We start from the raw sequence: 17,858 nt of genomic DNA on the forward strand, positions 1-17,858 counted from the left end.
CAGGAGAAGCTGGAAAGTGCTGCTGGGGAGAGGGACGCCCCCACGACCTGGCCCCGGATAAGTGGAAGAAAATGGAAAATCCTTGTACAGTTAGTCATAAAAAGATATAGTACAAGATGTCTTAAATCTACTCACATTCTACAGTCCCAGCGGATGTTTGTGCCAATTCTGAAGAAATTCAAACAAACAAAAACAAATAAAGACAGAAAGAAACTTAATGCTCCAATCTTAACTGATTTTCAAAAAAACAACAACATAGCCTAACAAAGTAAAAAAAAATGGAGCACATAAAAATTATTTTCAAATATTTATTCAAAATCAAGACAGTACAAAGACGGTACAAATGTATTACTTTGAGGACCAGGCAAGTGTAATTTATAGTTAAGATATATAGTTTATCTCAACTTATTTAAGATAGTTATAAGTTAAGATATAGTCAGATACACGATATGGGTTACGGCAATTAAATTAATTTCATTTGCCTACATTTGAAGGCATTGAAAAGTAACATGGAAAGTAACTGTGAGTGGGACATAAATGTTTGACACAGACTCTATATTCAATATCTATATCTACACAGGGAATATCCAAGCAGATTATATACATATTGATCTGTGCGTGAAAATCTCAAGTGGAGTTAGATGATTCCATCTGTACTGTATGTTATTTCCTGCTGCAAGATAAAACAGGGAAATGTTCATATCTTGCCATATATGCATATATATCCATTTCAAATGGACCCATATTATTTATATAAAAGCATTTTTCTAGATTAACACACTCAAATGAATAAAAGCAACTCTGTTATAGCTCATGTTACTGTGAAAACCTACAGTGGCACATTGTAAATATACAAAAGAGCAACCTCTCAGCTTTCAAGCGGCTGATGTAACACAGTAAAAATATTAACACACACGTCCTTTAGCACTTTATAAGAAGCAGTGTCATTTTGTAAGACCGTGTCATTCAGCTGCACGCTCCAGTGAGCAAGAAGATTTTTAAATTTTTTTCTTTTGTAGAACTAATTGGGTGAAATCCTAATTCTGTTTTGACAGACATTACATTTACACTTTTCAGGAAGTTATGCAATTTATGTATACACAATAAATCTTGGTAATCCTCTCCTTGGGCAATGTCCACTGGTCCTTCTTGCTGCTAAAATGATTTAACCTTCCTCAAGATGGCAGTGTGAATAGCCTCCCACTGCACAAACAGACTCGACTTTTCTACTTTTTTGCCTTAGGTCAGGTCAAATGAGGATGCCAACTTGTATAATACCTTGTCTTAGGACATAAATATCTGTTATCCTTCCTGTTACGCCCCTCGGACCATTTACTCATGACTAATCTACAGGTAGGCCCACCCTGCCAGATCATCACGTGCAGATCAGGTGAGAACTCTCGAATAGTAGATGAGCTAAGAATGGTTAAGTCTAAGGGGTCTTGAACAAGATGTTTGTGCTACTGAATTAATAATAACCTTGGTTGCTCTCAATAATTTTCTGTTCCAGCTTCTTTTTAAGCTCTGACACCAAAGCAGAACTAACATTTCCTTCTTTGCGGCGACTAGATTTAGCTTTCTTTGAACCTTTGGAAGCCAGTGCACCAGATATTGTTGGGACCAATGTACCAGATATTGTTGGGACCGCTCGGGGCCTCTCATTGGGACGGATGTTAGATGGAGGTGGAGGAGCACTGGGGGGTGGAGGCTTCGGCCTGGGGCTGCTGGAACGCCGCTGGTTGGTCCTCTCTTGGTCCTCAATAAGGAACTTATCTGCAGAGTTACTGAATTTGACAACAGGCATCTTGAAGTTCCAGGGCTGCTGGTCCCGGGGTCGCCTCTTGATGATGCGACGTGCTGGCATGATCCTGTTTGACTTTGAGGTGCGCATGTACATAGCCGTAGAGATCAAGACAGTCATCCCTACCAATAAGCTTATGATAACAGTAACCATGCCTAGAGCTTTCAAAGGATTGTCCCTACTTTTCATTAAAAAGGCCGCCATAGGCCCCTTGAGAGGAGTCTGCGAAAGAGCACAAATAGAATAGTTTAAATCAAGTCCAAGGGACTGAATCCAAGTGTTAACGCAGCATTTGTCCAAAGCATGCAAGCATGAAATGGATGCGCAAAGCACTGACAGAGGAGGCCCAAACAACATTTCTACAAGCAATGGGACGCCCTCACACTCACACTCAGACATCCGTCTTCCTCTGTCCTAACGTGCAGGACTGCTAGTGCAAAGCAATGAACTATGCACAACATTAGTTGTTGGGAATGCGTCTGGCAGTGCGGTGCATTAGGATTTCTCTTTGGCATGTGACTGATGACAGCTGAATGACAGTTCATCACACCAAAATGGAATGAAATGAAGAAAAATGGAGATTTCGTGAGCATCCAGGTTTACATAAAAAAAAAAGGCTCCATATTTGTCACCATGACAGCTTTAAAGTGTGACTCATGGCCTGGGGGTTTTGGTGGCATGAAGACCATAACTACATCATTAGAAAAACTTTTCATTTTAGAAGATTTCCCAATCAAAAACAAAAAATCTTTTTTTTAAAAGGAAAAAAGAAACTTAAAAAAAAGTTTCTACTGTAATATAATTTCCTCAAATGTGCTCCGGTACTCTTTTACAGACTAAACAGTAAAAAAATAAATGTCTTTTTGAAGGTTATAAATGAGTAATCAAGTGAAGGTTTCAAATATCTCTCACTTGATTCTGCGTATCACTTTGATATAGTTACTCTCAGGGTTAATTCTGGACTTTTTCACTGCGTTGCAGTACAGGATTGTGGATATGCAGATTGTTAGTAAAATGAGGGAACAGACAATGCTGAAACAAATTCCAAAAACAGTCAGCGGGCGTTTGCTGAGTCCCATGAAGTATGAAATAATTCGACCTTTGATCTGAAAAGCACGAATCACAACACAGAAACAACACCAAAGACACTGAGTCATCTCATCATGTAGTGAAGGAATTAAATCATGATAAACATGGAATAAAACATGGGTTGATGTTGATGACTGAAAACTTTAAAGTATAATGCTCCTGTTACTTTAAATCTTATGTCTTATATTTGTAACTTGAAATTTACTGGAGAAACAAAAACCAGTATGAATTTACACAACTAACGGCCTATGTGTGCTTAAGTCATTTTTTTTTTTTTTTACCATAGTTTAATTGTTAAACTACAGTGTTGTGACATGATCAAACCAATTATTATTCATGAATAAGTAATATAATGTGTAAAATGACACTAAGCTGTTCAAATAACATAAGTTATGGCATTACTAATTATTACTAAACATTATTAATTTCATTTCATTGTTTGTTGACACCAAAATAACTATTGCCTAAAGCTTAATGAACTATCAATTTATTATCCACTGATAATGGTCATAATAAAGTTCTACCAATAACAGTGTTGACCATGGCCCCTGTAGTTTATTTTGAAAATATAATAACTAGTGACAGTATTTTTTTGTGTTGTGGAAAGTAGCTAATTTCTTTTGGCAAAATAATGAAATTCTAAGTTTTTTATTCAAATAATTAATTATTGTTTTATAAATCAGTGGTATATATGAGCACCCTTAGGGTTGCCAAAATAGGAAAAATCCCCTTGAGTTGTTAGACAGTTTGCTCACTTGCATGGACCAAAATCCATATTAACAATATGTACATCTGCAGACTTCATAGATTAAAAACCTTTTTATCAAGGACCAACATTTACAGCAGCAAAATAGATAACTATTAAAAAATGCTTCGTTATTACAACTTCAAATGTGTAATGGGAAAGTGTGATTCAGGATAAATTCATTGTTGGTTTTGGTCTCTTTATGGGGTTTGTTAATAATACTAAAAGCATAAAAATGACCAGCATTATCTTTTAAAGAATATGAGATCAATGAAGTGTGACTGGATGATTTAAGGATGCTGAATTAGCAGCTACGTAGCATGACAGCAAAGCCTATTATTTCATGTTAAACAGCTTGAATCTACAGCTGCCTAAAGCTTGAAATAGAAAGCACTGCAAGCATGCTGCAAGTCAGAACTATATCTTACCGCCTCTGTGATATCGATGTTGACCATGGCCGTTGTGCTGAAGGATGGCGAGCCTCTGTCCCTGGCTTGGACAACCAGAGACCATTTGCAGTCTTTCTGCTTGGTGATGTTTTGCACAATCTCCATGGAATTAATATACGGCTTCAGCTTGATCTCCCCAGTGTCTGCGTTTATTTCAAACGCATTGTCAGGATCAGCCCTCATAATGGAGTACTCAATGACATTGTTTGGTGACTCTGCATCATCATCCATTGCCTGTAAAAAGTAGAATAACAATAAGTCGTTGCATGTTTTGATCATTTTAAAGGGAAAGTTTAGATCGGGATTGTATGAGGTACCTAGCTGTAGTCTGCATATTACTTTAGATGGTATTCAAGCAAGGCAGGGATACCGAAAGCTAAGTAATGTACTGCTATGGAGGGGAGCAGCAGGAAAACACATTTTAGCCACCTCCAAAAACAATATCAGTTTAACTGTACACTATAAAGAATATTTTCACCGCTGTACCTTTCCATCAGACAGCTCTTTCTGATGGGAAACTGACACTGTTATATTCAGTTATGCTCTCTTCACAGAAACCTGACTTGACAAAAACAGTAATTTTACCTTGCAGAACACGGGAGTTGCTGATCTACCACTGCCTCTATCAGTTTGTGTTACTGTGTGGCTTTGGTGAATCCAAACCGGCGACAATAGACCAGCAACTCCGATGTTCTGCGAGGTAGAATTACTTTTGTTGGTAATCTAGTCTGGCTTTGTTTCAGTTCAATTTGGCAGCAAGGTAAAGGGATGGAAATATTCTAAATACACCTTACAGGTACAGTGATTTTTCTGAATGAGTCTTTTTTAGGTGGTGAAAAATATGCTTTGCTGGTTCCCCCTTTCACATAATGTGCATAGCCCAGCTTCCATGGCGGTATTCCTGCCTACTTCTTCAAAGATGGAGTGCAATGAGCATCATCTGTTGTAGATAACGCACTGACTATGGATTAGTACTTCAAACAATCATCAAAAGTATTCCAAACTGTCTCTGTTATAAGCTGCATACTGGACTGCTGAGGCCTAATAATTATTTTATCAAAGACAATAAGATAAATAGAAATATTCACTAACTTCATCTCCTAGCTTAAGCAGTTATGTTTTTTTTTCAAACATTAGATATTTTTTAACATTAATTCATTCTTTTTGGATTATTTCATTTTAATATTAGCAGTTCTGAACTTCCCTACATTATTCAATAACTGTCAGTTTAACTACAAAAAATTTTGTTTTTATTGATTTTCAGTAAAAGGGGAAATTAGTTGGCAATACGTACCTCTACTCTGACAGGTGTACCAATAATCATCGTTTTTTCCAGGAAATTTTCATCAAATGTTGGAGAGTGGTCGTTCATGTCAAGGACAGTGACAAAGACTTCAGACAAGCCGTACTTTCCTTCTGAATCTTCAGCCTTTACGTAGAAGTTGTATTTAGACCTGACCTCTGCGTCCAGGCTGGTCCAGGGCTGCGTGGAGATGAGGCCTGATGACGGGTGGATGGTAAACCTGCAGGTGGTTCAGATAGAGTGTGATAATAGCCACAGATGTCTGCTCTGTGTTAAACACACACCAGGTCTTATACAGGCATACTAATTCACAGCACATCGCATCCTGAGGACCTCGACACGAATTACAATAATAGTTCACTATATAAAGCAGACTTCCATCCTTTATCGCAGGAAACATGGTGTCAAAATACATAGAAAAAATACAAACAAAATGCATGAAGAAAAACGTTCAGCTTATGTTAACAGATACCATTTGACTCACAAAGAGAAGTGAACATATCCACTTGTTGGTCTAAACAAAAGACAGCTGATGAGATCTTAATCTTTCAGGTATTTCAGGGGTGTCTTTGATTTAAAGGAATATGTCACTTGCAAAATTATCATTTGTTTGTCACTTACTTTCAGCAAGTTATGTTAAATTTGGGAAGAAAACTCTATTTTTCTTTACATGGCTCCAGTGAACAAATAATCCAAACAAGGCAAATATTCTTCATTAACTGAAAAAAAATGGGTCTGCATTTAGCAAAAGATATATCGAAACATCTGTTTACAGAACAGATACTTAACTCTCACATATCGAGTATTGTCTAATTAATCAAATTGCATGCTCATTAGTTCCCAAACACATGCATTTTTGCTAAAATGTTAAATAGTCTCATAGACAAGTGAGGGTTTAGTAAGGTTTAAGTAAAAATGCATGCATTTTGAGGTTTTCAAGATAACAGGAGTTTATTAACTGATTCACAAAACAACCACGTGGGGAGAGAAGCATTCATTTAAAAAGAAACAATAGTACTGGTTCTCATACTAATATAGAGTTGATTTTATCAGCACTAAATGCTGTTCAGGTTCTTTATGTTTTCTATTTCCTTTGTCTGTTTCCCCTGCTACTTCAGCATGTGACTTTTCTCACCGAGGATCAAATAAATCTAAAGTGATCTCCACCAATAATGTTTTGTATGTTTTTGTCCTGAATATTTGTTTATTTGTGTGCCTGTTGATTCAGATTAACTTTCAGTTTTATTGCCTTTCCTGGACAGCTCCACCCTTATCATCTTTGTACTTTTCAAATTCAAGTATTTTTTCCTTTACCTGATAACTCAGTGACAATTTGACAGATTTCAGTGACTTTTGATAAAAAGTTAGGATAGGCCGAAGAACAACTGGTAAGTTTGTGGCCCTGATCTGGATCAAGAAACAGCAACATATGGCCATTTTTAAAACACTTTATTATTTGTTTCACAACTCCTGACATGTGAGGCATAGAGTCAATTTTAATTTATATATCATTTGTAGTCAAATGTCACCAGATTAAGTCCTGATAGTAGTTTCAATGATGTTTTTGTAACTGCTTTGCTGTGATGCTTTTTTTTCCTAACATTGTTTTTTCCATGTCCTTATAGAAATAGCCAAGTTTACATAAATTGTTATAATGTCTTTCACAAATGTTCAACTACATTTGTTATATTTTAGTTCAGATCTGGATCCAAAACAGTTTGTAACTTCAAAGATCTTATGTGTAGAAGTTGAGATCATCTGACTTTTTCACAAACACTGAGGCAAACAGTGTGCATGTGAATACACCCCTTGCTATGTGATAGAGTGCACGATTTTCACTTAGATTGTGTCACTTTTTTATGACTGCAATCAGAATAACGACAAAGATATTCTATTCACATATTTTACACATAGCAAATTAATTTAAAGCATTTTTGTAGGTTTGTGCTTTTTGTGTGCTTTCCATTTCAACATCAGGCTTATTGCCATTTTATCCAACTGCCTATTCTGTCTCCTTTTCCACTTTGAAAATTCACAAGTTGCCTTGAAACTGATAACTTTCACACAATTAACTCAGGACGCTGCCGGGAGACGGGCATAAATTCTCACTTTTCCTTCGCTGCATGCTGACTTGCTTCTCAAAGCTGCCGTTTCTGTGGCTCCAGCTGTCACATTGCATGTTAATTGGCTCTCCCTATGTGAGACAGGCCAGGCTGTCTATTTTTAACCCTCCAATCCAATTAGGAGATTAGCCAGCATCTTGCAGCCATTTTAGAGCGAGCTGTTTGTGCAGCAGAGGGCCCAATCAAAACTGGTTTCCTGCTTACCTCTTCCATCAAAGACACAAAGATGAATCAAGACTAGGTGTCCTGCTGGCTGAGTTTACTAGACACCCTGAGCCTCTGAGCAGTCGTGAGTCATAAGTGCATAAAAACAACTTTTTAGGCTATGAAATGTGCTTTGCGGAAGTGCAAGAGTTAAGTATCTGATAAGACCAAAGCGAATCTGGCAGGAATGAAAGGTTTTGACTTACAAATCTGATCCTGATCCATAAATCGTGTATTTGACTTCACCCCAGGGCCCTGAATCAGGATCATTTGCCTGGAGATAAAAAAAACAGGAAGGAGATTAAAACCCATATAATTATAGCAAATGCGATAAAGTGTGAAAAATGTCAACTTTGTGAGCAAGACTATAAACCAATCTGATTTTAATAAATCTAGCTACAATGGGGGGAAAATACTCCACCAAGGTCACTGAAGGTGGTCCATGTATAGATGTTTATTTACTAGCGCTGGCTGAGGATAACCAGCCAGGGTCTTAAGCTCATGTGGGTGGGGCAGGCTATAAGTCTCTTCATGTGGTGAGTGGGGATGGAGGTATAGGTCAACATGATTAACCTTGGCAAATTAAGCTTTTTACTCCATACAGTGAAGCTCGGAAATGTTGCCTGGTTACACAATGTAACAGAAAGGAAGAGATAAATGTTTCAGTATTTCTAATAATAAAAGCCCTGTCTGAGGTATAACATAAACTTGCCAGAGTTTTTACACTGAGGCATGAATTTCACAACTAGGATCTACAAAACCTAGGGAACACTGAGCTTTTTTTTTGTCTGACGACAACCTGCTTTCATCTAATGAACTGCACAGAGTAATATGCATTTATTGGAGGATTGGTGGATTATGTAATCACTTTGGTCAGGTAAAAGCAGAGTTTAATCGTGATTAACTCACTGTCACAGTCACAACAGTGGAGCCTCCAGGGGAGTTCTCTGGGACTCTGGCGATGTAATACTCAGATGTGAATTTGGGGATGTTGTCATTTGTGTCCAGCAGGTTGATCACTATGTCCGCAGTTGCACTGAACCTCTCAGGTGTGTCGATCTCCACCGCCAGCAGCTGCAGCAAGATACATGCAAATTGTCATTTAATCAGTGATGAAACATTTAGTTGATTCATTTATAGGTTTGTAGACAAAAAAGATCACAGTAGCTGAAGAGTAAAAGAGTCTACAGCCACACAAGCAGATCTGTAATGGCTGTAATGCTCATTAAAAACCAAACTGTTCGAGACCACTGAACTTTCCAGCTGTGTTTGTGGTGACAAAACTGGGTATTTTAAGTCAAAACATGATTTTTTTTCCCTACCTTCACCCAGTGGATTATGTTACTAAACCTAACTGTGCTTAACCAGCTTTGTCACAAAATAAAAATGGATATTAAAAGTTGAAAATTTAGTTTCAACATGTCCGCTACATATGAAAAATATAAATTTAACATATTGTGGTTTGCAGAAATGTACAATGCCAATATTTTTTCTGGTGATTGCAGGTGGAGCGAGAGGGAAGTCTGTACAATTTATCCTCAGGGGACCATGAATGCGTGTCAATTTTAATAACAAAGTAACTATTACATTTATAAATATATGGCAAATAACTGCTATAGTTACAGCATCTTAAATGTGAGAATGGTTCTCATAAAACAAAGACATGATCTTGGCCTTAATCTCTACAAACAGATATCTGCAAATGAATGCAAAATCTTTGGGCAACTGCAGAAGATTTTGGCATCAGAAGCACTCTGCTTTCAGTTTGTAGTCCAAGCCGTATTGACCAATCACATTTAGGCGGCAGATAAGCAGCCCGCCTGGAAAGACAGAAAGCTTTGGACGAAATGCAATCTCAGAACCTATCAGCTATCGTCTTCTCCCCACCAGTTTTTATTAAGATGCCAAAAACAATGACAAAAATGATTCGTCAGCAACCTTTTTCATGACAAAAAGGAGATGTTGACAAGATAAGAATAGATCTTGATAATAAAAACTATGTCGAAATCTGTGTTGAATTTTCATTGACGAGACGAGTCCCCACCAGTCTGTCAGAACTGAAGAAGCCTCTTGGATGAGAGGTAAAACAACTTAAAGAAACTCAAGAAAGTCCAGTTGCCAGCGATTCCGCACTTAGAGTTACCATGACCTGGATGACTGAAAATCGTTTAAAATATTGCCACAATAATAAGCAGAAATCTGTTTAAGGAGATTAGCTGAAATGACATGCACACCAAAGAGGACGAGTGGCCGAAACCTTGAGCGTTGCCCTCAGAGGATTTATTGTTGTCAGACTGATAACTGTTGGGTTCTGGGATTGTTTTAGGCTCTGTGCAAAGTAAATAATCATTTTAAATAAAAGTTAGCCAAGAGTCAAAGAAAAGGTGAATATATTAACTAGTTGCAGACCTAGTTTAAATAATGGTGTAATTGCTATAATAACCATCCATAGTTTAGGGATATATGAAGCCTAACCTTAAAAGAAAGAGTCGGCCCCTTTTCATAGTCGATGCCAGATGTGTCCTCCACAATGATCGTCACCTGCGCTTCATTGAGGACTGTCTGGGGAACCACTCGCAGCACTCGACTCGGCCCCACAAGTCTCAGTTTGAATTTAGCGTTTGCTCCCTGCAAAGAAAAACAAACAGTAAGAATGTAAAGACTGAATTTGTTCAGTAAACAAGAAAGATGCTGACAGAAAAAAAACAAGACAATCATCAGATTCAAGAGGACTTCAGCAAACTTTGGTGGATTGAGAAAAAAAGGGAAACAACCTGGTAAATGTCTTGATGAATGTATGTTAATTGAGGGATTGCAGGTACACAAACCAAAGACAGGGAACCAGAGGATATGTAGAAAAAATGTACCTGATCAGAGTCATTGACGGTGATCTTAAAGCCTCGGAGGATCTCCCCTGCAGGAGGATGCTCGTACATGGTGACCTCAAACTTGCTCTGTGGTCCGTTCTCTCCGTAAAAGGTTGGAGGGTGGTTGTTGAGATCCACGACCCGGATCGTCACCGTGGTAATGTCGTATTCCTGAGGCTCATTGTTTGGTCCAACCTCTGATGCCTGGGTTTCAAATCAGTCAGTGCAGTCAGCAGTAGGTTAAATTGTAAGAGATTAATGTAATTCCCAAGAAATAACCACAACCACAAGAAAAAACATTACCTTGACTATAATTTCATATAATTCATTTCTCAGCAGTGTTGGAAGGGTTGTCAGAGTGATGCATCCACTGGTGCTATTTATGTCAAAGACGCCATCACTGCCTGAAAGGAGATAAAAAAAAACATGCTGTAAATGTGTCTAACAAAGACTTAACAATATATTTCAATTTGAATCTTCATTTCATGGTGTATTGTTCTTACCATTCATAATGGAATAATGAATGGGGTTCGGATTGCCTTGATCACCATCTTTAGCGTACACAGTGAATATTTCAGAACCCTGACAGAAAGAAAATATAATTACTCTTACACACATTTACATGTTAACAAGACTAGTGTGTGAGGAAAAAGAGGAGGACTTACAGGGACTGAGACTTCGTAGACATAGCCAAAGTAAGGGGTTCCTACGAAGGATGGAGGCATGTCTTGGGCATCAAGTACATTGATTGTCATGGTGGCTGTGGAGGTCAACACCTGGTGCTTCCCCTTGTACTTTCCACCTCCATCCTGAGAAAACAAATCATGAGGCAGAGAGCAAAATGAGCACATTTCATTATGTAGTGCTAAAGCTGTGTGTTAAACATTTTATAATGTGTAACACACACAATGTTAGATTTTTTTAAAAATCTTTGTATGGTATCATCAAGTAACATCTGTGTTTTGTGGTATTTTTGATCTCCTTATTCATAAAATGCATTTTACTATGAGTTCATTCCCACATTTTACTTAACTAAAATAACATCATAAGAGGCCTCCCACCACCAACCAGATGTCAAGCTTAAAATGGTTTGATGAATTTCTGTTTACAAGCTCCACATACTTGCAAATTGCCTTGTTGGCTAAGTGTCTGTTTAAAGATGAGACGTAAACCTCTTAATCCACTCTCAGCATGTCAGATTCAGTATAATAGGGGACACTGGACTCTCTAACTTAATTTGCATGGCTTCGTTAATTATATTATTATTCTTCAGAGACAACAAAATATATTTATTTATTTATATATTATATAAATATTATATTATATTATATATTTTATATTTATTTATATATATTTATTTATATATATTTATATATATTTATATATATTTATATTTATATATATTTATATATATTTATATTTTATTTATTTATTATATTTTTCTGTGTCGACTTCAGTTTTCTTATGCTGCATTCAGACACTTTTCACAACCATTTACACCTCTGAAACCGGCGATAATTGGTTTGATTTCTTTTGAAATCCGGAGAAAAAATGCAATGAGTAACTTGGCAAGAAATGTCTCGCAAATTGAAAAACATGACATAAAATACGAGGTAAAAGGGGACAAGAAAATGTGTGAAAATTGCCTGTGGGGGATTATTAGAGACTATATATATATTCTTTCAGGTTTTTATGTAATATTATTGTAACTTTTTTTACTAATTTCTTGTTCATTTTTGGGCCATTTCTTGTTAGGGTAATCATTACCTTCTTCCCATGTTTTTGACAAAAATCAAGCCTATTTGCTGTTTTAGTTTGAAAGAGTTAAACCAATTATATTGATTGAGCTAGCTGCATTACAAATCTTACATGTTCATAAAATTGATTGATATGTTTTTAAAGCATCACTAAATGCTGTATGTATGTTATTCCACAGACACAAAGAGGAGCTGAGGATAGAAAAATAAACTCCCCATTGTATCATTACTCAGAGTGGAAAGATTACACTTCAGGTTACTCTCGCTGGGAGCAACACTGTCAACACTTCACACACTGAGACTGGAAATTCAGCAAAGTGTTGCTGTCCAGAATGCTTAGTCATGACTGAACTTTTCCCGACCTTTGGCCACCAACAGACGGGCTGCCGAGCTGCTGAGCTGCCGAGCTTTCCTGCCAAATGTTTCATGTGCAAAGTAGTACAGAAGCAGATTTCAGCTCATTAAAAACTTTCTGCTTTTGGAAGCAAGAAATGCTCTTGGAGAAAGGTTTTTGGAGTTATTGACAATCACCTGTAATTTTCTCTGCTTAAACTTGATTAAAGCTGATGTTTAAAACTGCAACACTACAACATGGCTCAATCTGAAACTTTTAACGCTTGGTCGGACCAGCAAAACCTGCATTCACAGCTGCTGCTCAAAATGGAACGTATTTACTCAAATGTGCACAAAATAAGTGACCACACAAAACTGCCATCAAATTCTTGACAAGTGTGCACTGGCAAATTTTACTCTTACTGGTGCATATGTTGGTGAATCTAAATTAACAGGCTTGCGCCTAAACAGCCTACTGCCACGCCCTTATTTCTGGTGCTGATGTCAGGCTGGCCGTGGTCTTAAGTGCTACTTATTTTAGCTGTTGTTTCATACTGTGATTGTAATACGCTACTTTATGGCTGTCATTTGGGCTGGGTATGGTTTAAAAATGACACCTGTACCGATACTAGCACCCTTAAAATGATACTCATACTAACAGTGTTATGTAGCCATACTTTCGAAGGTTTTGGTGACATCTCTGCATGATAAACTGCCAACTCTGTTGTAAACGCCACACTCGACTTCAGCACACCACAAACAGTGGGGTAGCTGCTGCTGGAGTGTGAGCGCTGCATATAGAACCGTGAGAGTCACACTAACATGGCTTACTGTCAGCATCACAAGGCCAATGTAATCTAACAGTTAAGCCGACAGAGTCCAGCGGTTTCAGTGTTGGTGTAAGTTTATAAAGAATACTTGGTAGCTACATGTTGGATGGTAGCCCTGCAGCTGAGTTAGCTTGTGCTAACCGGGCAGACTCAGTGGGAGGAGAGCGTCTCCTGAGAAGGCAGCAACAGAAAGTTTGCTGATCCAGCAGGGAGTCAAGACTGGAGTTTTTGAATAGAGACAATACTACTTGGTACTGGATTATTTTGATAGAACATTAAAAGGTATAGCATACCAGTACCCAGCCCAAGTCAATACAAATGCCATCATCCCCACTGCAAATATTTGATTTCAATCATGTTGGTAAAAACTTAGGAAACCGCCATGATGGTCAGAATACAATTTAAGGACTTTTGCATTTTTAGTGAATCAAAAATGAGTAATAAAGAAGGATCTGACAGTTTCATTGATAATTGTTTTAAAACAATTCTTGCTTCCTTCTTGCTATCTATTTTTTTTCCTTTGTAATGTTGTAGATTATATTGTTGTTGAATATTTTAGTTATTGACAAATAAATTCAGGCAAAAAAATATTGATGAATCCCGGCTTTGTGCACAAAACATTTTCATGCACTCATTGAGCATAAATTTGTGCATACAAACAGTTGTGAATGAGTTCAAGAGTGAATGTGTGTATCATGGGTACCTGAGAAGACAAACAAAAAATTAGAGGGTGTAAGGTGTGACCTCTCACCTTTGCAACCACTGTCACAAAGTGCGTGGGCGTGGTCTCATAGTCCAAAGTCTCACCAGGTTTGACTCTCAGGATCCCGCTGTGCCCATCGATGGTAAACTTGGCAAACGGCAAGGTCTGATAATGTATAAAGCAAAACAGTTAGCAGTGTTCATGCAGTAAATACACATTTTTTTGCACAGTTGACACATGAACAGAAACAACTACTGTGCTGTCAGCTGTTGGCCCAGACCAAACCTAAGCCCCTATTAAGCCTTCAGTGCCTTGCTCAAATGTAATTGAAATTTAATCCACTAAAGTAACACCATTCCCAGACTGCTCTCTGGTATGAGATTAATCTTTCCCACCACACACCGTCCCATCATTCGGATGCCCTTTTCCACACCCCACATGGCAGCACAGCTCTAATAATGTCACCTCGACCTCCAGTCTCAACCCCTGGTGTTAGAGCCACACCAAGTCAGTTAACAGTATCACAATGTTGATAATAATGGAGCAGTTGTAATGCCACAAATAATTTGCATTTTTACGTCAATCAAAAGTGGAAATGGAATCACACTATAGAAATGCATTAATAATAGTGTGAAGCAGTAAAAAGATAAAAATAACTTTTTACAAAGTGCAAACAGAAATGCTTGCTCACACTTTCAAATAAGGATTTGGGAACTGAGAGGATAAACTTGTTGGCAGACTTCAGGGTGTATTCCAGGGTGTAGGAGTAAAGAGGTCTAGAGATCTAGGCTGATGCTCTACTGTACATGCGATTAGTAAAATCTTATAAATCAACGGAGGCCACTGGCAAGGAAGCTAAAATAGGTCATTTTTCTGGTTACTGGCTGCTTTATGTGGAGAAAGATTTTTTCACCTGCAGCAGTCAGAGCAAAACAAAACTAAACAAAAAAGCATGAATCACATTTTACGAAATGTTTGGCTCTGGGTATATTAAAAGTTTATATAAGTAAATATCAAAATCTAGCGCTGAAAATTCAAATGAAATGTTCATCAGTTTCACAAAAACTGCAATAAAATTCTGGAAGGTTAATATCACTGTTTCAAATTTACATAGGCAATTGTACATGTTTATGTATTAAACTGGTCTCAAACATTAAAAATTAATTAATCAAATTATCATCAAAACCACATTTGATTACTGTGCTTTAAAAATCTCGCAGTTAATAATGTCAAGCATCAACCAAATTCAGAAACAGTTCCCCTGATGCAGGTGCAGCATGCAACGTAGGTTTGTTTGCTATTCCGTTGCTCACAGACTCGTCTGTAATGTTAATTGTACGTTTGATGTCGGTTGTCAGATAAGATATTGGCTATGTTATCAATTTATGTTTATGTTAACAAAATGTGCATCATGCATCTAATTTTCTTTTTGGTTTTCAATATATAAAACTTGCTTAAATTTTAAACAACAAAACAAAAACACAAAACACAAAGCCTCCAGTGTGTGCCTGAAATTTAGTGGTAGATTTGCAAACAAAACAGCACATCCTTGGGTAGCATTGTTTTAACTCAATTAGAAAAAAATCAGTCTAGCACTGAATTTAACCAAGACAAAGCTTTAGTGATTGCAGGGTCACAACTGTGCATCATCTGCATAAAATCAAAGCTTACCTGTAGATAATATGAGACGCTGCCTCCTGATCCCATGTCTCTGTCCAATGCCTGGACTCTGTAAATGCTGCTTCCTGGAGCAGTATCCTAGTGAAGAGATAAGACATTTTAAAACCCTTAAAGCCACTTTATTCTCAATTATTTGTTTGACTAAATTAGCAGATTCAGAGCTCGTTTAAGGTACAGAAAGATCTATAGAAATAATTTATGTATTTATTATATTGTACTGGGTGTATTCATTAGATGTACTGTACCTCTGGGATGTCAATGATGAAAGGCAGGTTTTGAAATTCAGGTGGTTCATCGTTGGCATCAGTGACAAACACTCTAACCGTCTCAATAACCTAAAAACAACGAGAAGGCAAAAGAAAACAATTACCAACAGCTGGTATTTATCTCAAGGCTAAATCCTTTTAGAGAGAGAAATCCTTCACTGATGATCTATATTTTTTAATACATTATTTGTGGAAAATGGACTGTAAGCGTGGTTAATGTCCTAATATTAGCATTCTGTCACAGCACACATTTTGTCATAGGTATATTTTTTTCCAAAGATCTATCTTTGTTCTCTCCTTTTCTGTCCTCTCACTATAATTGTTTTTGGTTACACATATATTGCAGTGTAAATGCAGTGGATTGATGACAATAAAGCATAAACAAAAATTCATCACAAAAACAGAAAAAACTTACTTTATTGCGACCATCTGTTATGCTCACCACCACCGAGATTTCATCTTGTTTCTACAAACAAAAGGCGAGATGTCACATTGAACAGAATTGCAGCACGTTTCACAAAAATAAGGATCTCAGTGGCAGCCTCACCTCTCTGTCGAGCTCCTGAATCAGAGTCACGTTTCCTGACCTGGAGTCCACCCTAAAATATTCTTTCGAGCCCTTTTCAAAAGTCAGACCATATCGCACCGGATCTCCCTCTGGATCTGTACCATTCAGAATGTATATCTGTGTCCCTGTGTGGTGAAAATTAACAAAGACTGTCAAACAAAACGTGTTGTTGTATGTACATTATGCAAATCCTTTGTTTTAATTCTTGTGTCTTATTCAGTGTGAATGGCACATTTAATAATGAGGTCAGATGAGTCACCACCCATATTGTTTTCTTTCCGTAAGTCAGAGTGTACGTCACAATCCAAAAGGTCTTACAGTGATTAGCTGGTGCCTTAACACCAGCGTGATGATTTCATCTTTACACTTACATATTAAAAAATGAACAGCTTTGAACAAAACTGAAATTAACAAAATCTGGAATGTTTGAAACATGACTTACCAACTGGTGTATCCTCAGAGATGCTGAACAAGGCCATATTCCCATGTATACTGCTAGGTCCATTATCGTAAAAATACGGAGCATAGTCTGATTGCCCTTTATTTAAAAAAAACAAATAAACATGTTCCAAGTTAGAAATGACTCCAAGTACTGCATACAGCTAAACAAATGCTGCATAAATTTTAAAGATTTGTTTATAATTCGTTTCATTTCTAGTGAAAATGCTTTGGTAATTAACAAAGAACTGTTGCACTCACTTGCTAAAAAGGGCAGGAACCGAAAGCAGGCAGAAAAAAAATATGAATATATTTGGATTGAAGTTTCCACTATCACAACACAAACATACTCTCACACATTTAGAGCACAAGCAGCATGAGCAGTCTCCACTAAGATGGTCATGCCCTCTGTGTGTTAGAGGATTAACCAGATAAGAGCAAGCCAAGAGGTCTTAACCACACACATGAAGAACAAGACAAGAAAAGACAAAGAAAAACAAAGACTTACCCAAGGTGAAGTGAAGCAGGAGGAGAAACAGTAAAGCATGCGTTTTCTTTTCTTTCCTCATCCTGGCAGGGAGGCAAGGCTTGGCTGGTTCATGTGGAAGGCTTGGCGGAGGGAAAGCGTGCAGCGAGTGTCGTGCCCTTCTGGAGGCGTCTCAGTGAGCTCAGGAGGAAGAGACTGGGATGGATTCTCAGGCA

At 37.5% G+C, this 17,858-nt stretch overlaps 1 protein-coding gene across 2 annotated transcripts; it reads right to left on the minus strand.

Moving 5' to 3' along the window:
* Nucleotides 1–294: 294 nt before the first annotated feature.
* LOC121959242 (cadherin-related family member 1a) lies at nt 295–17,828 on the minus strand. Of its 2 annotated transcripts, none has more exons than XM_088069633.1 (17): nt 17,665–17,826; nt 17,161–17,256; nt 16,698–16,843; nt 16,566–16,616; nt 16,130–16,219; nt 15,876–15,962; nt 14,253–14,369; nt 11,247–11,390; nt 11,085–11,163; nt 10,885–10,985; nt 10,582–10,785; nt 10,190–10,342; nt 8,624–8,788; nt 7,921–7,988; nt 5,379–5,607; nt 4,064–4,318; nt 295–2,023 (listed from the first exon to the last, which is right to left on the minus strand). In XM_088069633.1, exons 1-17 carry the CDS (start codon nt 17,723–17,725, stop codon nt 1,469–1,471), a joined length of 2,601 nt encoding a protein of 866 aa, XP_087925759.1. In that variant the 5' UTR covers nt 17,726–17,826; the 3' UTR covers nt 295–1,468. The 2 variants fall into 2 exon arrangements, with proteins under 2 accessions (XP_087925759.1, XP_087925760.1); XM_088069634.1 differs by having other exon boundaries at nt 1,881–2,907; nt 17,665–17,828.
* Between the last annotated feature and the right edge of the window lie 30 nt (nt 17,829–17,858).

The sequence above is a fragment of the Plectropomus leopardus genome, chromosome 19 (genome assembly GCF_026936395.1).
Source record: "Plectropomus leopardus strain MGB_pleo_1.0 chromosome 19, ASM2693639v1, whole genome shotgun sequence".
NCBI lineage: Eukaryota > Metazoa > Chordata > Actinopteri > Perciformes > Serranidae > Plectropomus > Plectropomus leopardus.